At 41.3% G+C, this 26,218-nt stretch overlaps 1 protein-coding gene across 6 annotated transcripts in view; it reads left to right on the plus strand.

Moving 5' to 3' along the window:
• Positions 1 to 26,218, plus strand: part of mical2b (microtubule associated monooxygenase, calponin and LIM domain containing 2b) — a 127,030-nt gene that overhangs the window by 46,497 nt on the left and 54,315 nt on the right. For all 6 annotated transcript variants that reach the window (XR_009795278.1, XM_061821745.1, XM_061821742.1 and 3 more), the window contains exons 6-11: positions 13,736 to 13,891; positions 14,007 to 14,107; positions 21,079 to 21,336; positions 21,421 to 21,536; positions 23,865 to 23,991; positions 25,797 to 25,881. Coding sequence is in view for 5 of the 6 variants with exons in the window: in XM_061821745.1 (XP_061677729.1) it covers positions 13,736 to 13,891; positions 14,007 to 14,107; positions 21,079 to 21,336; positions 21,421 to 21,536; positions 23,865 to 23,991; positions 25,797 to 25,881 (843 nt within the window). In the remaining variant the exon portion in view is untranslated. The remainder of the gene's footprint in view (positions 1 to 13,735; positions 13,892 to 14,006; positions 14,108 to 21,078; positions 21,337 to 21,420; positions 21,537 to 23,864; positions 23,992 to 25,796; positions 25,882 to 26,218) is intronic.

The raw sequence follows: 26,218 nt of genomic DNA on the forward strand, positions 1-26,218 counted from the left end.
TGCCACGTTATCTAGGGCAGAGCAAAGCATTTCTTTATTGGAAGCAAATGTATGATAATTATGATCACAATTATTCCTACACATTGCTTGCTCCCGTGATAGCCATCGCACTTTGTTCAGAGGCCTGAATGACAATGTATCCTCAAACCAGAATCATTGTGAGGTTTTTGCCGTTTCCCACCCTTTACACTGGATCTTGAAAAAAATGAATAAACTGTTCTAAGAAGAGTTTCCACATCATGCATAATCAATGCCCAAGTCCCCTGTATGGGCCGCAATGTTTGTTCAGTTAGTTGTGCTATTTGCTGCTTTAATAAAGCTGCAAATCTGTTGTTTTCTCCTAGAATTATTGAGGCACCATCGGAGGTCAACATTACCCTTCTCTCCAGGTCCAGTTCATGCTTAGTGTAAAATTGAATTATTACTTGCAGCAGTGCAGGCTGACAGCTGAATTATGCCACGAAACACAGTTTTATGGTTAACATTATTTTACTCCCTGTATTTAAAATATAGGACCAGCATTTTGTACACTTTTGTCTGTGCTCCCATCTATGATGAGGGTGTGCGATGGTGCATTTTAACACTACACACGTCTTATTCTGCACTACATGATTGATTGAGATCACAAATTCAAAGGCTTTATTTTTGCTACACCAAATTTCTGATATACAGTACTCGTATACATTTCCATGTAATTGTGAATTTCTTGAACCAACTGCATGCAATCATGTTGACGGCTATTAGAATATTGTCAATGGAAACTTTAACTTGCTCTGGGTTGAATTTCTTTGAGTGATAGCTTGCTCCTCTCTTCTCGGTCTTTGGCACGTTCCCCCATCAAGGTAGCGATCGCCATTCCCATCTTACATCTGTGTAAAATTTCAACCGATTTCAAATGACTTATGTGCCGAGTGTAATGATTCAGTTAGTCCATCTTCCATTCCATCCATCCACACATTTCTCCTTCCGAAAACTCGCTAGCTGCTTTGGTTTCACAACATTTTGCAGCGCAAACCTTTCTTGGTTGGGGGAAAAAAACAAAAACACCATTTTACATTTTTTCCGTCAGTTTGCACAAACGGTGACAGCCATTCCATCTTAAAATAACTGCATTTCTTTTTAACTTTGGCTATGTGAGGGAATGTTGCTGCACTTTTGTTTTGCCATTATTAAAAAGTGTTAAACAAAAACAGCACATCTCTCGTGTCATCTTCTCTTTATATCAGCCACCGTTTGTCTAGCTAAAAACATAGGTGGTGGGCGGCGTATAAAGATTGTCATTTTCAATCATGTCGATTCGGTGTGTCAGTATATGTGAGTCTGATCATTGGCTTGAGAAACAAGTTGCCCCTCACTTATTGAATCACATTCCAAAATAGCACAAACTGAACAGTTTATTTTATTTTCACTTCAGATGGGATTTCTATTTTTTTGTGCACAGCGCAAAATGTCTGCGTTGAGACCGTAACACCAATCCAAAGTTGCGCACACGCGCAACTAAGAGGGAACATTGGTACAAAATTATTAAAAATAAACATTAAAGCTTGAAAATGTTTCAAGGTTTCACATTTTATCCAATCTTAACATGCTAGTGTGCTTGGCCCTGGTGCCATTTTTTACATGCAGTACTCCTATCAGTCTCTTTCATGAGTCACAAGGAGTTAGGGTGTTTTGAAATTACAAAAACATTCCCTAAAGCAAACAGCTTGACAATTTATTAAAAAAAAAAAGCTGCTACTGTACCAAAAATAGCATGTTCTAGAGACCAGAAACTTAAGTATTCCTGTTACACTGCTACCACATTGCTCTGTCCACATTAGTCAATAGAGATAACCATGACACATGGCCATCATATAAGTTCCCCACATTCAACATTGCCACCACTTAGGCACGGGAGGCACGTCTTTTTCAATTGGATTGAGTCATATTGTATATCTATGACTCGGAAACCCCTCAGCCCCATTCTCCGCCTGCATTGTGCCACAAAGCCATTGAACAACAGCAGCTAATCCTGTAGCAGACACTTTGTCAATGGCACAAATGGACACTATATTTAGACACCTTGTTCAGTCCCGATGGTCCATATTATCCAATAGCCATTATAGTCAGTCAGTCAGTTTTGATTGAGGTTCCACCATATATTTATAATAACTAAAAATGTCACAATCACAGCGATTTTTAAATCCTCTTGCAAGTGGATTTGATATTCAAAGGCTTTTACATTTTAGTTATTTGTCTTCATGTCCAATGTCATACAAGAGTAGCTTCAACTATGGGAGACAATTTCTTTTGAAAAAATGAAGATGGCTTTGATTCTGGAAGAAAAACCCTGCATAGATGTCAACATTAGACTGTCACAGATTCATTTCGACCCATGATATACATAAAACCTGAGAAAAAATTGATTCTGAAGGAAAGACAGACTTAAATTCTCAAATTTTTGCACTTGGCTATACAGTATATGCAGGTATATGCCAGTATATGCCCACATACAGATTTGTTTTTAATATATTCATCCCAATTAGACTTCAGTTTTGCTGTGTAAAGTGTTCCCCCCCCCCCCCTCTGGTCAAGCAGAAAAGAGGCTCTGTATCCCTTTTATACATGAGGTTTTACTGTCACTGTGTGTCGCTGTGCTTTCTTAGTACAATATTTTAATATTTATTGAGACTGATCAGTTGAACATAACTTTTCAAGGGGAGTGAGAAAAGAAGACTTAAACTGTAAACAAGGTGAATGTAAATCATGATATCCAATGACATATTAGCTACAGTATGAGTGTTGTATCGAGCAGTAGTGCTACACCCTGTGAAGGAAGGACAGGGACAGGAGGGGAAGCAAAGTGGTCGTGAACCTGGTTGTACGACTGAAGTGTAGAAGGAGTGGTAATCTAAATTATAAATGTCTATGATGTTAGTGAGTGGATACCCAAGCAATTATTTGGCACAGTAAGTGAGTGGTCCCACACCTTACAAATGAGTCCCATGGATGTGTGTCTGCAGACACATGCAAGTGAATTGATGCTATTTCACAGGTATAATGACAAGCAAAAGTGTCCTGTAATTGCCGTGCCTGCACCCTATCATCGGAGAGGTGGGTTTGGGCCCAGGTGTCTGAGAGCAGTTCAGTAGACAGAACACATCCCAAACCGAGGGACGCAGGGCGGTCTGCCTGCTCCACCAAGGCGCCTGGAAAACAGTCAACCCGGAGGAGGCCACAAGAACCCAATTCCACCACCACTTCTCCCACTGACCTACTACGTCCCCCGCCAACAACCACCACCACCAGAAGAGTAGCATGCCCCTCCAGCTCCCCCACCCTGCAACACTCAGCACAATGAACCCAGTCCCCGTCCACTCTGAGGTGAGACACTGTCCCTTATTTGATGGAAAGGAGGGCGGATTGAGTCCTGGACAAGGGAATAAAAAAGGTGAGGGAAATCCAGTGTGCAGCCATGGGGCATATGAGAGGATCTGTTCTGTTCTATCATTTCCAATTCTAGCCCAGAATGAGGCTTCTCGTTGCGTTGCATCCATTTGATTATCAGTGGTGAAAGTCCTCCGGAATTCCGGATTTTCAAGTTTTCATGAAAAATCCTCTGGAAAATTGAGGAAAAATTGCCTAAAATTAATCCGGATATTAGTTGCAAACAGTGAACGAACATGCGTTTGAGTTCGTTGTTTTGCTCTCACAAGCGTAGCCATGTTGAGGTACTAACACGAGTAACAGTAACGCCCCTCCCCTCACATTTTCTCAAGACGTCGGTTATTTTGTGTAGTCTTGACATTAATTTACGTGTTTCATAAACGTTAACTAAACAAGCCTGCTCCAAAATAACCGGTATTCATCCAGAAACAGGTAATGCAAGTTAACTGTACTGAGCATTTACGAAAGCGCATGTTCAGAACTGCTTCACGTAATGCTAGCGCATTTACGTTGAAAGTCATCGTCATGAGCCATTTCAAAGGAAATTCAATTACACCAGGGGTGCTCATTGCGTCGATCCCAAGGCAGTGTGACAGCGTTAAAAAAAAAAAAAAAAAAAAAAAAAACACACACAAAAATAAAATAAACTATCATCCACCTCGTCGCTTGATTCAAGTATGGCCAATACGTCGAGCGCATGCACACAAAGGCACATTCTAGCAAGCTGGCCTCCTATATACGGCAGTCCCGTGGTGCGTGCCCCCCCCCCAACAATCCGTCACAATTGACGACAGGAATGTTTATGTTGAACTAAACTTTGAGCATTTTCAAAACATTCCAGGTATAGACCGTTCGTGTTTATTCCTTGACACTCCAGTGCATTTAACTTTTCCTCAGATAAAGTTCGTCAGCTCAAGAATTTTTATTGATGAAAAATTTTAAATACAATTTTATATCATGTTCTAATAATATCAGTTGAAATTGGAAATAATAATTTCGGAGTTTTAAATTTTAGTTTTATATTTTAGTTATGTATTTGTGTATTTTATTTTTAATTTACGGTTATGTTATATTAATCCAGTAAGCTAATTTAAGGCCATCCCTAATCACACCCGCAACTTTATCTGCGCGCATGACTGACCACACCTGTATATTTTTCAAATGTGACTGTATATATACATATAACTTAAAATATTAAAGGCAACTCATTATACTATTAGTATTACTAGATCTATATCTAAGATAGTGAGTTGGTTGGTTGAGTGTATCAGTACAACGCGACGTAACGGGTTTGAGACTTAAACGTTAATAGTAATTACTACAGAGCAACTTCTTTAACATGTTTTGCTGTACAGTGCAGAAATTCTAGGATATTTTCGTGTATATTCTATATCTATACTATAATATGTATAATGTGGGGAAAAGGACAATTTTAGATGTTTTTACTGAATAATTCATTGAATTAATTTGTCTTGAGATATGGTGGCATATTTTAATGAAAAATGTGATTTTGTGGTATCCAGTGATAGGGGGATCGGGGCAAAAAAAATCTGGGCTTGGCCCTTGGGGAACTTCTGCCAAATTTTTTGTTTTTTTTTTGGTCAGGACTTAGAAAGTTTACTTTCAATTTTCGTCTGAATTTTGTTCACAAATATCGCCAGGGTGCACCAAAGCCATCCATTAAAAAAAAAAAATCATAAGTGGTGTCTATTTTACATTACATTACTATCTCTCTGAGTTTTAGCAAAATATGATCTAAATACTTCCTTATAGAAATGGTGTAACCTGGGATTTGGTCTGCAGGATTTTATAAATTTGCTGTTATTGAGAATATTCAAATCACAATGACTGCAAATGGCCGCATAAACTGCCTCTTATACAACAAATGTTTTCATTGGTCGAATCAACAGACACCAGTCACTGTGATCTGATGGGTGCGATTGCGCCCGCACCATTGGACTGGAAAATCTGCACAGTCGAGCACCAAAAATCTCACGCGTAGAATTTGTTACAAGTAGAAATACAGTATATAGACATTCTCAGTACACATGAAAACCAATCCAGTGCAGTGAACCACAGCCCAACTTTTTTTTTTTCTCAACATGAAAGCACATGGTCTCCTGATAGTTAACCTGACTCTGACCCCCTTCGGCTCTTTTAGGGGTACACTCATAATTACAAACACCATTCACCGACACATTCTGGGCAATGTAAAGCAATAAGATGATGCTTGTGTTTTCTCTCGATAATAATGATAAAAGTAAAAAAAAAATAAGTGTTGTTGCTTTAATGAATGTCGGTATGTGAATGATGGAAGAAAAAGTGATGAAACTGGACGATATTTTCTCTTTTTTTTTTAGTAAAAAAGGTCTGGTCTGAAGCCAAAGTAGAAAGTACAGGTTAAGATGGTGTATAATGTTAAAATTCCACCTTGACACAGCCTGATGGAGGATGAAAGTATAGACAATACAGTGCACAAAAAGCTAATTCTGTATTTTAAATACAGGAGGCAACATATCATTAACCTTAAAACTGTTTGGGAGCATCATTCAGCTTTCAACATGTATTGCTAAAGCTATTCTGGGATTTAACACAGGTAAGGTTTCACTATCTAACTATAATAAATATGAGATTGTGATTTTCTTTGACTTGATCTAAATTCCAACATTAGACTACTCTGTCCATATAGCTAAATGTGGATGGTCATTTTCTCCCGTGGTACGGCGTTATCTTGAAGTTGAAAACTTTTCCCCTCTACATGCTTTAGGAAGAGATAGATCTAATGCGAGCTTTCATCAATGGATTGACAATAGATACTGCTGTAAATTATGATAGATTATCACATACATCATGATGAAATAAAATGATTTGATTATATGAATATTTAAAGCAAAGGAAAGCAAATTTCTTTGCATAGCACATTTCATACACAAGGTAACTCATTGTGCTTTACATGATTGGCATTTGAAAATAGAGAAAATATTTAAACAGGATGAAAACATTAAAAATGACAAACACAATATTAAAAAAAAGACAATTAAAACCACATAAAGTGCAAGTAATATGATCAAAAAGTGAATATATTGTAAAAAGCATGAGGGGGGAAAAAAAGTTTTCAACCCGGATTTAAAAACATTCACACTTGGGGCTGACCTCTCCTCTGTTGGCAACTTATTCCATTTGTGTGCAACATAGTAGCTTAATGCTGCTTCACCATGTTTGCTTTGGACTCTGCGTTCCACTATTTGACCTGAGTCAGTCAATCTCAGAGCTCTACTGGGTTTGTATTCCGTAAGCAATTCTTTCATGTATTCAGGACCTAAATCATTTAGTGATTTGTAGACCAGTAGCAGAACTTTAAAATCTATTCTAAAGCTGACTGGAAGCCAGTGCAAGGACTTTAGGATTGGAGTTATATGCTCTGACTGCTTTGTTTTGGTCAGAATGCGAGCTGCAGCTTTCTGAATGAGTTGCAGCTGTTCAATACTCTTTTTTTTTTTTGAGTCCAGTCAGAAGACCATGATAGTAGTCAAGTCTACTTCAGATAAAAGTATGGATGAGCTTTTCCTGATCTGCTTGACACGTACAAGACTTCACTCTAGATATGTTATTCAGATGGTAGAAGGCAGTTTTTGTGATTGATTTGATATTGTTGAAAGTCAGGTCGGAATCAATCAGAACACCAAGGTTTCAAACTTGGTCTTTGGTTTTTAAAGATAGAGAGTCCAGGTCTTTACTAACAGCAATTCTATTTTCTTTATTGTCAAAAACAATTGTCTCAGCTTTGTTCTGATTTAGTTGAATAAAATTTTGGCTCATCCAGTTAATCTGATTTAGACAGTGGCACAATACTTCAATTGAACTGTAGTCATCTCGAGACACAGCTAAATACAACTGTGTGTCATCTGCATAGCTATGACAGTCAAAATTACAGTTTTGAAAAATTTGACCCAAGGGTAGCATATACAGGCTGAACAGGAGAGGTCCAAGAACTGATTTTGGTCATTGCCACTCGCTGTGACCGAGCAACTCCAATGGTCACAAAGTTGCTACTTTCCTCCAAGTAGGACCTAAACCATTTAAGGACCGTTCCATTTAGTCCTACCCACATTTCCAACCTGTTTAGCAGTATATTGTGATCCAAAAAGGCCAAAACTGACACCTTTCCTGAGTCAGTATTCAACCTTATATCATAAAGCACTTTGATAAGAGCAAATTCTGTACTGTGATGAGTTCGGAAACCTGATTGAAATTTGTCAAAAAGTCCATTTAAATTCAAGAAATGGCTGAGTTGATTAAAAATAACTTTCTCATGAATCTTGGCTATGAACGGGAGATGGGTCTATAGCTTGCTAACATGGAATCGTCCAAGGCTCTGTTTTTTAGAAGAAACTTAACAGCAGCTACTTTAGGAGCTTTGGGAAACTCTCCAGACTCAAAGTGATCAATTGATTTGCTGCAAATCAGGTAGCACTGACTTCACAATAGTTTTGAAAAAAGTCACATGTATTGAATCGAGACAGCTCGTTGATGGTTTCAACTGCTGAACAGTTTTCTCTGCCGTTTTTTTGGTCAACTGTATAAAATTCTGAGAAGTTGATAGTTTTCCAAGTTAAGAGTTTTCTCTGGGTGACTTCATATGTGAGATCATTCTATCTTTTTGTGGATTTGTCTGACATTTAACCTGATGGATTGTTTTTTTTTTCACGAAAATAACGGGCAAACTCATTGCATTTGTCAGCTGTTACGAGTTCTGGATCTATTATCTGATACGGGGGGCTTGTAAACCACATCAAATAGAGCACATGTTGAGGTTGTTGCTGATGATTTCAGAAAAGTGTTGCCGCCTAGCTCTAACTCTTGGTTAAAATTACAAAGACACTGTCTGTAGAGGTCATAGGCAATTTTGAGTTTAGTTATTCTCCACTTGCGTTCCGCTTTCCTACACTCCGATTTAGATCTCTTGACCATCATTGTGGTCCTCCACGGTGTCCTAGGTCGCCTCAGGATGGTCTTAGTTGTAACAGGAGTGACAGCATTCATGGCATTTGTAATTTTTGAGGTAAAATTTTCCAAAAGTTCATCAACTGTCTCAGCATTCAGTCTGGCACAGCCACAGTCTCCACTTAGTGGCAGTACTCTCATTGTGGCATGTACCTTTTCCGAATAGAGATAGAGGTTGCCTGAACTTTGGAAGAATCTGTAATTCAAAAAATACACAAAAATGGTTTAATTTTGAAATTGAATGTCAATTGACCTCTTTAAAAATGTCTGTCTCAGTGCAATGTCAATAAAGTATGATTATGGTATTAGGTAACAACTATATACTCGGGTATAACAACTCAGTAAGTTATTTTAAGGTCTTGAGATTGCATCCCTAATCACATCCGCAACTTGATCTGCGGGCATGACTGACCACACCTGTACATTTTTTAAATGTGAGTGACTGAGACTTTGCTTCCAAAAGTCGGATCGGAAAATGAACAAGTGTGGATTGTGGCACGGATTACGGTCAGAATATTGCAGAAAAATGGAAAATATATCTTTTTTATCTATGCAACTTAAAAAGACTGGATTCTGCCTGTAAATGGAAAAATCACGTCTGCGTTAAACTCAGTAATCGGGGGTTGCAATTTTTATTTTTTTTTTTATTCCTGGGGGGGTCATAACAGTAAATAATTGCAAAGCACTGTCTTAGAAACGGACAATCGTGGAATCTGCTTGGTGAACAATGCATCATTGTTGTCACCTACTTCTATATGAGCTTTCCAATCCCCCTCAATACCCAGATATCACTTTTCTGTGAAATACTAATAGACTCCTCCCACTGACCCTCTGTCAGCTCCACCTGTTTCATGACTTGCTCAGACATGTTCCTGCGTGACTCCCCCTACCTCCTCTTCCCACTGACCCTTTCTCAAAGCATCTTCGTTTCCGCACCAGATATGTCACTTGTTTATGGGTGACCTCCACCCCCAGTTCTTTCTGACCCTTTGTTCACCCCGCTTTTGTCCTGATCACACTTCCTTTCAGTGTGTGCCTGACTCCCTCTTCTCACCCTCCCCTCTTCCTTAAGTCTGTTTAAGCGTGATTTCGGTGTGGTGGACCCCCCGCCCCCGATGTTTTTGATTTATAGCCCCTCATTTTTATAACCCTTCAATTGACGTACGGGTTTTGTTGTTTCATAACCCTTGGAAGTAACAGTTTTATATAACCAGCAGAGTAAGACATCTTGATGTCACTTGACCATGTGTGAAGCTGTCTGACCACTTTGACCCCTGTCTGACTTTGCGGTCACATACCCAAGATACTACCCATCAAAACGAGATTTTTAATCACGTGACATCACAAGATCAAAACAAAGACCCTAAATGTAAAAGCCATAAAACACCCATAAAAGCTGTCATAAATCAGATGACATGTTCAAAACAAATCCCCTAAAGGTACCTGTCGAGAATTTTATGAAAGCTGCCTTCTCTCTCTCTCATATTGCGATAGTCTTTGACCAAACTATTCTCCAACATGACAACGCTCGCTACCTCAGAGTGGGTTTTTAAGAAACTCCCTGCAAAATTTTTGAGTGGAGAGGATGAAATGTCCTGCCACCAGTCTTCACTTCAATTGAATTGAACATTTGTGCGAACATCTTGGGTGACTTGGCACGAATTCTGGTTGAAGGATAGGATGCCATCACATAACAGTGTGTGACCAGGCGAATGCAGGGGAGATGCCATGCTATTGTGATTGTGTATGGTTCTTCTACAAGTTACTGAGGCTCCTGACTATTCAATTCTTCTTCTTTTCCTTTTTGGCTTGTTCCGCAGCATATCTTTTTCTATGTAATCATATTTCCTGCATCATTCTAACACTAACTGCACTCATGTCTTCCCTCACAACACCCCTCAACCTTCTCTTTGGTCTTCCTACACTTCTCTTTCCTGGCAGCTCCATCATCGTCCTTCTGCTAATATACTCACCAACTCATCTCTGGATATGTCCAAACAATCAACTCTGGTCTCTCTTATTTTCTCTCCAAAACGTTTACCTTTGACTGTCCCTGATGAGTGAATGAGCTCATTTCTAATCATATCCAACCTGTTCTCTCCGAGGCAGAACATCGTCTTCATTTCCGCCACCTCCAACCCTACTTCCTCTTATTTCTTCACTGCCACTGTCTCTAATCCATTCATCACTGCTGGCCTCACCACTGTTTTATAAAATTTGCCCTTCATGCTGGCGGATTCTTCCATCACATTAAACATATGACACCTTCGGCCAGCAGTTTCAGCATCTTTGTACCTGTTTTTTCACTTCCTTATCACACTCACCATTGGTCGGGACTGTTGACTGTATTTGAAGTCATCCACCTTCGCTATCTTCTCCCTGTAGCCTCACCATTCCCCCTCCATCCCTCTCATTCATGCACATATATTCTGTCTTAATTTTCATTCCTCTCCTTTCCAGTGCATGTCTCCCGTCTTCCTCCACCTAGTCCCTGCTTTTACTGGTGATATGTGTGTACATTGTGATCCAAAGGGATTCCAGTCTAACATCATCACTCAGCCTACCCATCGCCACTGCAAATGAGGGGGCTCAAGTGATGATCCCTGATGCAGTCCCACCTCAACATTAGATTCTTCTTTGTCATGTATGGCACACCTCACTACTGTTCTTCTACCCTCAAATGTCCCCTACTATTCTAACATACTTCTCTGTTCCTCTCTTGGTAGTCTGTCATAGTCTTTCACTAGCTCCACAAAGACACAATGTAGCCCCTTTTGACCTTCTCTAAGGTACTGTGTTACTCTTTCAGGGCATGAACCCATAATGTTCCACGCAAATACTCACTTCTGTCCTGAGTCTAGCCCCCACTACTCTTTCCCATAACTTCATCATGTGGATTATCAAATTTATCTATACTTCCTGCAGCTCTGCGCATTGCATTTGTTCTTAAAAATGGGCAATAGCACAATTTTCCTCCATTCCTCAGGCATCTTCTGACCTGTTAAAATTCTCTTGAACAAATTGGTCAAAAACTCCACAGCCACCTCCAAAATGCTTCCATACCTCCACAGGTATGTCATCAGGACCAGCTGCTTTTCCACTTTTCACCCTATTAATGCCCTTCTAACTTCCCCCTGACTAATCATGGCCACTTCCTAGTCCACCACACTTGCCTGTTCTACTTTTCCTTCTCCTTCATTCATTAACCCTTCAAAGTATTCTGTCCATCTAACTAGCACACTACTGGCACAGAAAAACATTTGTATCTCTAAACGTCCAATCACCCTAACCTGCTGCACATCCTTCCCATCTCTATCCCTCTGTCTGCCTAACCTGTCGGGATCCATTTCTCCTTGTTTGGTGTCAAACCTGGCATAGATGTCATATTCCTCTTGTTTAGCCTTTGCCCTATGTCACATCTATAGATATTCCTTCCTCCTTTCCTCAGTCCTCTGTGTAACACTTTTTTGTGCTAGCCTGTCTCGTTGTATGAGTTCCTCTACTTTATTCCACCACCAAATCTTCTTCCCTTTCTTACCAGAAGATACACAAAGTGCTCTCCTCCCTGTCTGATCACCTTGGCTGTAGTGGTCCAGTGTTGACTAACTAAAAGCCTGTCTTACCTCTTCCTGAAAAGCTCCACAACACTCTTCTTTTCTCAGCTTCTACCACATGGTTCTCCACGCTGCCTCTATGTTCTTAATCTTTCTCCCCATCACCAATCATCTTACACACCACCTTCCTATGCTGCCCAGTCAAACTCTCCCCGACCACTACCTTACAGTCAGTAACCTCCTTCAGACTACATTGTCTGCATAAAATGTAATCCACCTGCATACTTCTACCTCTGCTCTCTCTGGTCAACCTATGTCAAAGTTCCTTTCTTAGATTCTGTACTTCACCATAACATCATCACCCCTTTTTCCTTCACCAATGTGTCCATTACAATCTGCATCAATCACAACGCTCTCTGTCTCTGGGGTGCTCAGAACTACTTAAGCTGGTTTCTTCCACAATTTCCCTTTCATCTCAACTTCACATCCTACCTCTGGGCTAATCACATCATACATAACATCCTCAATTTTAAGTATTAGCCTCATCACTTGATCTGATACTCTTTTCAGCTACAATATTTTAGCTAACTTTTCCTTTAAAATATCCCTGTTCCATTTCTGTTCCCATCTACACCATGGTGGAATAATTTAAACTCTACTCCTAAACTTCTAGCCTGACTACCTCCAACCTGCTCTCTTGGATGCACAATATCAACCTTTCCTCTAATGAGCATGTCAACCAACTGCTGAGATTTTGCTGTCATAGTCCCAAGATTCAAAGACCCCACATTCAATTCTAGGCCCTGTGCTTTCCTCTTCTTTTTCCTACCAAAGAACATGCTTCACACATCTCCATCGTCTTTGACCCACAGTATCTGAATTTCCACTCGCACCCTGCAGGTTAACGGTGCTGGGGGCAGAAATTAACCGGGGCCACGACTGATCTGGTATGGGATTCTTAAGATGAACATTCATATTTGTTTGGCAATGTTTTAAGCCGGATGCCCTTCCTGACGCAACCTTCTGCTTTTATCCAGGGTGCTTTAGCCCAGCCTACAGTTTGCACTGGCTTATCTGTTGTCGCCCCACCCAATATAGCTGCATTAGGCCAATATATCAACTAAATTGCCTTTATCTTGTTTTTTCAAATGAGTCATCCACTCCCCACACCAAGAGAGTCAATTCCAGCCGCAAAATAAACTGCCACTGCCAGGAATTTATATCTCATTATAATACAAATAACTTTTTGTATTATGTTAATGAGACACCACCACTCACCATAAACTGACTTGATATTCCTAAATAAAATCTTTAGTAGAACACTATACTGAGCCTTTTTTGTTCTTGTTCACTGATGCTTACTCACTGTTACTCTTGAACATTGCATTAATCGGGTAGAAATACAATTAGTTTCTCACACTCTGCTATACAGCCAATCAAATAGATCCACTATATTTACCTGAAGCTTTAACCGCCAAACCTCAACAAGCTGCATAAACCATTAGCCACAGATTTTGAATAACAAATTAGTGCTTTTTCTTTTCTTTTTTTTTGTTGCAAATGTAGTGTTCCAAAATATGACGAACCATCACGTTGCCAAATGAATTCAGTATTTACGAAAGTGTGCTAATAAGACATTTTGTTGCCAAGCTATGCTTGAATTTGATGTTTTATGATTGTCCTCAATTGGTTGTAGAGAATCAATGTCTCTGTCTTTTGTGTTCACATTTTTCTTTCTTTACTTTTGGTAGGTTTCAGCCGCAAGGAGTTTCGAGGAAAGCTGGCCATTGCTATTACAGCAAATTTTGTGAACAGAAACACCACAGCAGAGGCCAAAGTGGAAGAGATTAGTGGGGTAGCCTTTATCTTCAACCAGAAGTTCTTCCTTGAACTCAAGGAAGAAACAGGTCCTTCAGAAAATTATTGTATCATATACGTTTAACTGTACAGTATGTTTGTTGAATTGAAACGTACAAAATAGTACTGTACTGTCAATCTCAAATTATCTGTTTGCATTTTCAGGAATTGACTTGGAGAACATAGTTTACTACAGAGATAATACCCATTACTTTGTCATGACAGCAAAGAAGCAGTCTCTACTGGACAAAGGGGTCATTAATAATGTAAGTTTACTTGTTCATGCACATCAACATAAACACATCTGTTTGGGCATCTGGTTTGTTAAATCTTTCTGTGAACTTAAAAGATGTAGTTCATGGTGAAAATACTGGCACTTATTCCATAGTTCTGGATTTAAAATGTTTCAGATAAAATATTCCCTCCAAAATTTGAATCAATTCTAATTTTAGGTTCATTTTCTAATTAAATATATTTTTTTCAGATAGCTTTTGCTTACCCCTCACTTTGGACACATCAGCCTCTCAGTGCCCAACTGCAAAAGACAGAAAGTGTGGGCATTCTTTGACTTCTATGTATTTTGGACTGTAATTGCAGGCTATTTTGAAAGTCTGGGTGTTTTTTTTAATACAATAATGGTAAAAATAGGAACTGTAAAACATGTTGGCTCATTTAAAAAAAATCAACTGTTGAAATACCTCCTCGAGTAAAGAAGATATACCGTAATTTCTCGTGTATAATACAAGTATAATGTCCAAAATTGACCCCCAAAAAAATCAGGAACATTTTTATTCATAATGCACGCCCATGACTTTCTTTCGATTCACATTTATATAGTTTACATTTTAGTGGTGGTCCACTTTAAATGTCTTTCTAATTTGTTAGATCAGTATTATTATAACTAAGGTTTACGTGTTCTTTATTCTTTATTTATAATGGCACTAGGCATGCTGGGAAATCTGCTTGCGAGCAACCTTGTTTTAATAATGTCTTTGTTAATGTCATCGTGGTGCATTGCTGTAAGAGGATATCCCAGGGACCCCAGACCTGTTGTGTAATTCTCAAAATGCTGTATTAAGTCACCTAGTTCCCAGTCCCATAAATATTTGTAATAGTGTCATTTAATCAATCTTCCATCCATCCATCTTCTAGCGCTTCTCCGGGTCTGGTCGCCGGGGAAGCAGCTTCAGGACTTCCCTTTCCCCAGCCACTTCTTTCAGCCCTTTCGGAGGGATCCCGAGGCGTTCCCAAGCCAGCCGAGAGACATAGTCTCTCCAGCGTGTCCTGGGTCGTCCTCGGGGTCTCTTTCCAGTGGGACATGCCCGGAATGCGTCACCAGGGAGGTGTCCGGGAGGCATCTGTATCCGATGGCCTAGTCACCTCATCTGACTCCTATCAATGCGGAGGAGCAGCGGCTCGACACTGAGCCCCTCCTGGATGTTCGAGCTTCTCACCCTATCTGTAAGGGAGAGCCTGGACACCCTGTGAAGGAAAATCATTTTGGCCGCTTGTATCCGGGATCTTGTTCTTTCGGTCACAACCCACAGCTCGTGCCCATAGATCGACTGGTAAAATGAGAGCTCCGCCTTTCGACTTAGTTCCCTCTTTACCAAAACAGACCGATACAAAGTCTGCATCACTGCAGACGCTGCACCGATCCGTGTGTCGATCTCCCACTCCATTCCTCCCTCACTTGTGAACAAGACCCCAAGATACTTGAAGTCCTTCACTTGGGGCAGGATCTCATCCCCAACCGGAGAGGGCACGTCACCCTTTTCCGACTGAGGACCATGGTCTCAGATTTAGAGGCGCTGATTCTCATCCCAGCTGGTTCACACTCAGCTTCAAACCGCTCCAGTGAGAGCTGGAGATCACGGCTTGATGACTCTAAGATACTTGGACTCCACCACTCTGGTTAGGATCTCATCCCGATCTGGAGAGGGCATGCCACCCTTTTGAGACTGAGAACCATGGTCTTAGATTCGGGACATGGCCGAATGCCTTCCCCAAGTCCACAAAACACACGTAGACTGTTGGGCGAAATCCCATGCACCCTTGAGGATCCTGGCGAGGGTGTAGAGCTGGTCCACTGTTCCATGTCCAGGACGAAAACCACATTGCTCCTCCTGAATCTGAGTTTTGACTTTCTGATGGACCCTCCTCTCCAGTACCCCTGAATAGACCTTACCAGGGAGGCTGAGGAGTGTGATCCGCCTATAGTTGGTACACACCCTCCGGTCACCCTTCTTAAAAAGTGGGACCACCACCTCAGTCTGCCAATCCAGAGGCACTGTCCCCGATGTCCACATGATGTTGCAGAGGCATGTTAACCAGGACAGCCCACAACATCCACCCCGCGGGCATTTTTTAACCACCACGGTGACCTCATCCCCAGAGATAGAAGAGCCTGCCTCAGAACACTCAGAACTCTGCTTCCTCATGGCGTGTTGGTGGAATTGAGGAGTTCTTCCAAGTATTCTCCCCACCGACTCACAACATCCCGAGTTGAGGTCAGCAGCACCCCATCCCCACTATACACAGTGTTGATGGTGCACTGCTTCCTCCTCCTGAGACGCCGGACGATGGACCAGAATTTCCTCGAAGACATCCTGAAGATGTTCTCCATGGCCTCATCAAACTCCTCCCACGCCCAGGTTTTTGCCTCAGTGACTACCAAAGCTGTATTCCTCTTGGCTAGCCGGTACCTCTCAGCTGCATGTGGAGTCCCACAGGCTAAAAATGCCTGATAAACTTGACAGCATCCCTCACCGTTGGTGTCCACCAACATGTTTGCAGGTTGCCGCCATGACAGGCACTGACTACCCTCCAGCCACAGCTCCGGTCGGCTGCCTCAGCAATAGAGGCGAGGAACATCATCCACTCGGACTCAATGTCCACTGCCTCCTCCGGAACGTGAGCGAAGTTGTTTCGGACATGGGAGTTGAAATTACTTCTGACGGGAATCTGCCAGCCATTCCCAACAGACACTCACAACACGTTTGGGCCTCCCACGTCGGACTGGCATCTTCTCCCACCATCGCAGCCAACTCACCAGCAGGTGGTGATCAGTTGATAGCACCGCCCCTCTCTTCCTCCGAGTGTCCAAGACATGCGGTCACAAGTCCGATGACACGACCACAAAGTTGATCATCGAACTGTGACCTAGGGTGTCCTGGTACCAGGTGGACATGTGGACATCCTTATGCCTGAACATGGTGTTCATTATGGACAATCGGTGATGAGCACAGAAGTCCAGTAACAGAACACCACTTGGGTTCTGATCGGGGGGGCCGTTCTTCCCAATCACGCCCATCCAGGTCTCACTGTCATTACCCACGTGGGCATTGAAGTCCCCCAACAGAATGGAGTCCCCAGAGGGGGCGCTCTCCAGTACTCCCTCCTTAATCAATCTTCTGTTTGGTTATTCACCCTCTGCTCTTTTGTGTCTTCATTTTTTTTTTTTTAATCATCTAGCACTAGGAGTGAGTTTGTTAGGCGAGGAGATGACCAGTCTAGCCTTCAGTTGATTTTGTACAAGCCCGTAGTTGTCAATGGTCACTTGGAAGAAGGGAAATACATCCGCAATCAATGTTTCAAAGGTATACAATAGGGTCTATCACCTTAGTGATGATCACAACAGTTCTTCTGAGTGTACTGAATCAATTTATTAAAAATAGTAATTGAAAAGATTTGTTCACTATTTTTCCTATCAGTCAAATGCTTCCTCATGCAGTGAATGATGCATCCCTGAGGTTCACTCAATATGTTCACCAAAGGACTCTGCATTGTTGTCGCATCTTTTAAATTCAGAAAGACAAGGAGAAAGCTAAATTATCACTTACTCTTGTTTTGTATAATGTGCACCCATTTATACCATGCCATCCCCAAAGTTGACCTCAAGATTCTGGAAAACGCTTTTACCTAACACATTTTTAAAATCCATAATTTTGCATCTCCCCATATGATAAAAACATGAAGAATTATCTGTAGTTATTTTTTCCCCCAAATATATTATGAAGTTCAGCACTTTATTTAAACACTTTTTTCTTTACTTGGTCTTTTGAAATTCACAGCCTGACTTTTATTTAGTGAACGAGATAACAGACTCGTGCTCAGGTTTATTACCCAGGCACAATTTATAAGATAGGGTGCCATTCTTTAAAGAAAACCTGAAGAACCAGGCAAAACACAATTTTATTTTAATGAGATCCAAATTATGGACAAGCATTTCAGAAAAACACCATTAAGCAAAATATTACGAAAGGAGTGGTGGTTGTTTTTCATTCATAGTCAAAAAAAAAAACATTCTGCCACATACCCCTGCAATATTGGAATCAAAGTATAGAGTACACCTTTAATTACCACAAGGTCACTTTATCAGGGGATTCCTACCCCATACTCCCGAAGAACTCCCACAGGACTCCCCGAGGGACATGGTCGAGTGCCTTCCCCAAGTCCACAAAACACATGTGTACTGGTTTGGTGAACTCCCATGCACCCTTGAGAATCCTGCTGAGGCTATAGAGCTGGTACACCTCAATGTACATGCTCCGAGCCTGAGGCAATAAGTATACCCACACCTTCTCTCACTGTGGGCAACACCAGAGGGTAACTCAAACCCCTTTCAAGAGGATTGGAACCAGAGCCCCAAATAGTGTGTGGAGGCGAGCCTGAGTTAATCTATTCGGAACATCTCTACCTCACACATCAGCTTGGGCTCCTTACCTATCAGGGAGATGATATTTCATGTCTCTCGTGGTTCTTAACATTTTTGGATATATGAAACCCTGGCAGTTTCATTTGGACTTCACAGAACCCTTTCTAATTTGCAAAATGTTTTAAATTTAAAATGGATAGAAAATCCTTTTTGTCCGTGTAAATTCAGTCAGTCAGGTGAAGCACAAACTGCAATAGTTCCACACAAAAATCAGTGTTAAAAGAACAAAGCCAACAAAACTTTTCATGCAAAAACAAACAATTCAATTAATTTACCAGAAGTGAATGGGGACTGTTGCTGTTGACATTCCCCTTAAAGGAATACTCTCCCGAAAATTCACATGTACAATAAACCTTCCAATGTGAAGTAATATTATTACGACATATATTTTGAACATTAATTGAAAAAAAAATGTAAATAAACATTTTTGAAATCCAAGCAAAATCTGGATATGTTCCGGCTTTCACAGCCAAACAGCCAAACACGGAAGAAACACATCCATGCAACCCACCCCCACCCAAATCCCTCCTCCCGCCATCCCCGCCGCCGGTCGAACGAGAGAAGGTGGCTGCTTGGATAGTACAACTTGTGGGGTGGGGGGGTGAAGGGAATGTGGTCTGGCCACGCCTGCTCTATATTGTCTACATAAAAACAAACTCCTCAGAAAATCATCAAATCTCTGCACGGGACTGTTATTGTTCGTCGTCCGCACCACGCCCCTCCCAACACGTCGAATGCCACCTGTGTGTATTCTGGCTCAAACGCTTGAACATTGTACATTATTTTTGTTTTTTTTTGCTCAATCGTGGGAGTAGTAATAACACGGAGCATCGGCTTGCTGTTATACTTGCTTTGTTGGCTCTGAGCACACAACACTTCTCGGTTACTATTTATGGTGATCCGTGCGTGCAACCCCACCCCCGCCGCCAGTCCTTCGCGAGAGGCTGGCTGCTTGAAAAGTACAACTTGGGTGGGGGGGAAAAGTCTGACCACACTTGCTGTACATTCTTTACATCGAAACGGACTCCTCAGAAAGCATGACATCTCCGCGGTCTATATAATGAGACTTTTTGTTCGTTGTTCGTGCCACGCCCCTTCTCCAACATGTCAAGTGCTGGCTGTGTGTAATCTGGCTCAAGCGCACTGGCTTGAACATTGTACATCATGCTTTTTTTGTTTTGTTTATTTTTCACAAAAATCGGCCACAAAATGCCAGATAGTGGACGTTCCCTGTTCAATGAAACGTATCCGCGAGCAATGGGGGTTTCAGAACAGGAAGCATTTCAGGCATGGCAAACGCTGATTGGCTGTCAATTTTCCAACCAGGCATATTGGAATGTCTGAGCAAGAAATGAATTTCGATAATACTTTTCCAATTTAGAGATGTTTCATGGTGAAATCTGTGGATTACTCTGGCATTAAAAGAAACACTGATCCCTCATCTCCTCACCTTTAATGTCTACCCCATTCCTATTAGTTTGGACAAAGTGTTCCTTTAAGTGCCACTCTCATGTCAGAGGAACGGATTTTTTGAAAATTCACACCTCTTCCTTTTCTTTTTCTATGATCCTCAAAAACAGTTCATAGATGAGAATATTTTTTCATTTTTTTTGTATTTTTGGAAACCACTCAACTCAAGTGTGAAATGTTAAATACATATAGTTAAAAAAAAAAAAAGAACAAAGCATTTCAACTCAAGGTGCAGCACCGCAATGGTACACTCCTTGAGCCAGTTTTGCGTTTTGAATGGTATGAATAGGGCATTTAACTGCAGTCTAAAAAGACTTGAATGGATACATGCACGCACACGCAGACTGTGCATTGAATCCCTCACTGAATCGCTGGGGTTCGATTTAAACCCAGGTTAAGAACCACTCCCCTGGAATCAGCTTCTGTAGCTGGGGATAGACTCTCCAATATCCCTGCCTACATCCATCGCCCAGCTCACACTGCACCTGACTCCTTTGGCCCCTCTGACATGTGGTGAACCAATAGTAAGGGGAGACCCAAGTTACCCTTTCGGGCTGTGCTCGGGCAGGCCTCAACAGTGGAGGGCTGGGTACTAGGGTCTCGCCTTCAAGCCCCATATCCAGGCCTGGCTCCAGAGTAGAGCCCCGGTGACCTGTAAGGGAAGCTTTAATCCATTTCTGTTTGTTGTCATAGGGGTCTTTTTGCCGTGGTTTGTCTGGTTCCTCACCAAGGACCAGTTTATGTCAGGTGACCCTTTCAGGGGTGTGAAGCCCCAGACAACTTACAGTAGGTCCTAGGATCATTGGTATTACACACATCCCTCCACCACGATAATGTGGTAGCTATATTCAGTCATGAAAATTGCAATTTATAATTGTGTTCGTCTGTCTAGTTTCCCATTAATTTTGACTGATCTACACAAGTGGTTATGTTACTTTACAATTTTGTCTAATATCAGAGTAATATATCAGCAAGGAATATGAGAAATCAACTTTATCACTATAAAGCTCGTTTTATGTTATTTACTTTAGCTTTTTGTTTTTCATCTAGGACTATGTGGAAACAGAGCGTTTACTAAGAACTGATAATGTAAACCAGGAAGCATTGCTTTCTTATGCCCGGGAGGCAGCTGACTTTGGCACAAATTATCAGCTACCATCACTGGACTATGCCATCAATCACTACGGGCAGCCAGATGTAGCAATGTTTGACTTCACCAGCATGTATGCCTCAGAAAATGCTGCTCTAATCAGGGAGAAACATGGACATCAGCTACTGGTTGCATTGGTTGGAGATAGTCTGCTTGAGGTATGTATCATATTTGAAAATGACTATTAGCCTGATCTTCTTTAAAAAGAATTACTTTAAGATTACGATGATTTCTCTCCACAGCCTTTCTGGCCAATGGGTACAGGTTGTGCTCGGGGTTTTCTGGCAGCATTTGACACGGCTTGGATGGTGAAAGCCTTTGCAGAGGGCAAAAACCCTCTGGAATTACTAGCAGAGAGGTTTGTTTGAAACGTTTTTTCTCTGACGAGAAATAAACTGTCTGCAATCATTCTTGGTATTTTTATATGGGAGAAAAAATGGTTGTTCACCAACCACTTATCGGGGCTGCATATCTAAAATATATTACCCTCTCTAATGTTCTGTGTTTTATTGTATTCTGTTTGCACAAAACCGTAGATGTAAATAGAGCATAGCGTGTTAGTGGTAAGGTATTTCTTGTCTTTTTTTATTTGAGCTTTTCTCCTTCAGGGTTTATCCCACTTTTGCACCAGTCATGACTGCTAGTCCTGTCTATTGCTTCAGCTGCTGTACTACCAAACTGTTCTTCAACCGGTAAAATACTTAACCACATTAATATCCTGACTTGATTCAGAGCTGAAGTAAGATTTTGGGTATTAATATAATTACTTGGATCCATTTTCCTGGTCATGTAACAAGTCAGGTCATGTCAGGTCATTGATCAGACAACACAATTTTCGTCATTCACTATTGCTACCGCAATTAACTTTTGTATTTCCATACTATCTCATCCTATGTTTTACAATCATGGAGTGTTCTTGTCAACACAAATGCAACTGGATGAACTCGTTACCATGGTGATGACATCACAACGCGAGCATTACAGTAATCTCTTGTTTTTCGCGGTTAATTGGGACCAGAACCAGCAGCAAAAAGTGAAAAACCGGGAAGTAGGGGGGCACATACGTCTGTGGGTACCAGAACCTTTAAAACATCTAAACAGGATTCGTACTTGGCATATTTCAGACAAAAAGAGGTCTTTAGTTAAATCTTTAATTATAAAACCTTACAAATATAATATTTATATACAGTATTATAAATTCATAATATGAATCTAAATCTTTTGTATGTGGGTACCAAAATGTTTGAAATATGTCTACAGTACGTATTTATGACAGTCATCATTTTCCTCTTCTTCTTGGGCGGTTGGGAGGAAGCTTTCGCATCAGCAGAGCGCTTTGGCGGCAATGTGAATCATGCCGTAATGGTGCGCCATAAAAGCATAACTTCTGCAGGCTCTGATCATATCCAAAAGTTTTTCTTTTTCACTGATCATCAACTTCCTCTTCCTCGTGGGTGCTTCGGAGGAAGCTTTCGCATCAGTACATTGATTCAGTGGCATTGTGAAGTGCAGTTAACAGCGTAGACGAAAATGCTGTAAAGGAAGGACAAACGAGGGTGGAATGGAAGTTGTTGGATGAGGCTTCGATCATGGGCAGCCAATCAGCTCACAAGATCAATCCACACAAGCTCTCACTGGTCGATGTCGCGCCGTGGACCAATCACACGGCTTCTTTCAATGCGTCTTCCCTCAATATTGGTGGGGGCGGCACGGTGGTGTAGTTTTAACACAATACTGCTCACAAACAGGCAACAAAATGTTATGTAGCCTGGGAAGCTAGGTTGTGTGTAAACATGCTGGGTTCTGTTGATTCATGCTCTAGTTTCAGTGTGTGAATTAATTTAATTAAAAAGTAATTCGACTTCAGTACTACAGTGAGCTCTCATTAATTCTATCATGCTGTAACATAGGTTTGACCTGATTGATTATAATACATAATCTGACTAGAGCAGTGATTTCCAACCTTTATGGAGCAAAGGCAATAGGGAAAATCCCACGACACACCAACAAACAATGTCACAAAAGTATAAACTGTATACTTCCTGCCATCAAATAGAATAAGCATTTATTTTTTCTGTCACTTTGGCTCACTGGCATAAATAGAGAAAGAAACATACATTTATTCCCTGTAAATTAATATTTTTTAGCAGTTAAAGTTTGATAGTTTCCCACAGCACACCAAGATTACTCATGAGACTAATTTGCCAAGGCACACTGGTTGACAATAACTGGAATAGAGAAAATACTCAGTATACTGTACACATGTATATACAATAAATGAAAAAGTCACTTAAATAAAAACATTGCTCCATCTTCTGACTGGGTCTGTAATCAGTTATTGTTTTATTAAACTCTGAATGGTCATCGGCCTAAATATTCCTGATCGTGTGAACGCTAACCTAAACCTACTGTGTTCTTGTGAAATGATACATTCTATTCCACTGTATCCAGAATAGTTTTTTGACGTATTTCATTAAATTAAGATATTGGTTTATACTTGCAAACGGCATTCATTTAAAAAATAACAAATAGCTGATCTTCCACAAGAATATAAAATTTAACTTTGGATAAAATTACTTGATTAGCTTTTGATATTTCATAAATACCACTTTTGTCTGCCTTGTTAAATTGTATCTTTACAAAATACCTGATGCAGCAGTTATTAATTCTTTGTTTTGTTGCCTAGGGAGAGCATCTACCGGCTACTGCCTCAGACCACAACGGAGAACATCAGTAAAAACTTTGATCAGTATACCATTGACCCTGCAACCCGCTATCCCAACCTTAATTCCAGTCGCGTACGTCCCCATCAGGTCAGTCTGACACTGATCTTCCTCAACATTAATCCATATCCATTGTAGTTATCGAAATAGAACTAACCCCCTGGATCCGTCACCTTATTGTGGTGTAGGGGTCTGCCCCTCCCACCTCCAAGTTGTCTGAGGCTTCACGGCCCTACTTAGGGTCATCCCCCATCCCAGGGGATGGGGGATTTTGAGTCCAAGTGGACCATGTTCCATGTCTCCACTGTTGTGGCCAACTCTAGCTCTGACCATAAGATGGTCTGTGCTGGTCATGGTGGCAATCACCAAACACCGGCGGTAAGGGATACCATCAAGCTAAAGAAGGAGTCATATTTGGCGTTTTTGCCCTGTAGGACTCTGGAGCCAACTGAAAGGGTACAGACTAGCTATGAAGAGTATGACTTTTGTTGTTGCTGTGGCAAAATTTGGGCATGGACGACTTGCAGATGGAATCGAGAGTCTTTCTCCTCCATCTGGAATATCCGGAGTGGGAAGCAGTGGAGTATCAACATTGAGTATAGTGGGGATGGGGCGCTGCTGACCTCAACTTGGGACATTATGAGTTGGTGAGCTGAATTCATTGAAGACCTCCTCAATTCTACCAACAGGTGTTCCTAAATGGAAGCAGAGTCGGGTGGGGGGGTGTAAGGCAGGGTCTCCTATTCCTACATTTGAAGTCACCCAGGTGGTTAAAAAGCCCCTTGGTGGCAAGTAGCTGGGGGTGGATGAGCTCTGCTGGGAGTTCCTCAAGGCTCTGGAAGTTGTGGACATCAAGGAACAGTGCCCCTTTATTGTCAGACTAGGTTAATGGTCCCCATTTTTAAGAAGGGTGATTGGAGGGAGATCATACTCCTCAGCCTCTCTGGTAAGGTCTATTCACGGGTGCTGGAGAGGAGGGTCCATCTGGAAGTTTATTCTCTGATCTAATAGGAGCAGTTTTGTTATCATCCTGGCTTTGGAACAATGAATCAGCACTACACTCTCAGAAGTGTTCTTGGGGTTGCATGGGAGTTTGCCAAACCAGTTTCCATGTGTGTTTGGACATGCTTAAGGTACTCAACCATGCCGCTCGGGGATTTCTGTGGAGAGTTCTCTGAGAATATGGGGTACCAAACCCCATAATAAGGTCCCTTAAGTCCCTTTACCACCGATGTCTGAGTTTGCTCCACACTCCTGGCTATAAGTTGAAGAGGTTTCCAGTGAGAGTCGGACTCAGCCAAGACTACCCTTTGTTACAAACTCTGTTCATAACCTTCAAGGACATAATTTGTACGAGTAGTGGAGGTGTTGAGGGGGTCTGATTTGACAGCCTCAGTGTTGCTTCTCTGCTTTTTGCAGGTAAGAGTGTGATAAACAGTCATCTGGGAGAGGCTCAAAGTAGAGCTGCTGCTCCTTGACATCAAGAGGAGCCAAATAAATTGGCTCAGGCATCTGATTGGGATGCCCCCTTGACACATCTCCAGTGAGGTGTTCCAGGAACGTCCCGCCTGGTGGAGGCCTCAATGTCAACCCAGGACACGCTGGAGAGACATTGTCTCCCAGCTGGCCTGAGAGTGCTTCGGGGTTCTCCCAGAGGGGCTGGACAAAGTAGCTGGAGAGAGTAAAATCTGCCTCCCCTTCTTAAGATGCTGCTTAAGACCTATCTTCAGATAAGCAGAAGAAAATGGATGGATGGATGGATGGATGGATGGATGGATGAATTAAAACAAATTAGTCTATAATGTTACTGTTTGTCAAATAATATAAGTGCAAACTTTCTTATGTAATATTACTGTACAAAAAGCATCACATTTTTAAAATTTTCTCCCTCTAAGGTGCGCCACCTGTTCATTGATGGCAAACAGGACTCATCTCACCTTGAAGGTCACATAGGTAAACCTGTCAACATTTCCAGAGGAGGTGAGGATCATAGCATTCATTATAATTATATACGGAGGTATTTTTTTTTTTTTGTTTGCAGAAGTTGCTATGATATTGGATCTTCGTGTTAATGTTGCTTACATAGGGAGAGTGCCACCTTTTCATCTTAAAAGTAATTCAGAAGTTCTCTGCTTCATTTTGAGAACGAGATCTTTTATTAAATTTCTTAAAATCAAGGCAGCATTTTGAAACAATAGCCCATGGTGTGGTCCATGGTCACCACCTGGCAAGACTGGTGTAATGCACTCATGAGATTCAGTGCCTCTGCTGTTATTCATCAAGAGATGCTCCAGAGCGCTGCTGCACATATTTTAAC

Source organism: Syngnathoides biaculeatus, chromosome 6, assembly GCF_019802595.1.
Source record: "Syngnathoides biaculeatus isolate LvHL_M chromosome 6, ASM1980259v1, whole genome shotgun sequence".
NCBI classification, from domain to species: Eukaryota; Metazoa; Chordata; class Actinopteri; order Syngnathiformes; family Syngnathidae; genus Syngnathoides; species Syngnathoides biaculeatus.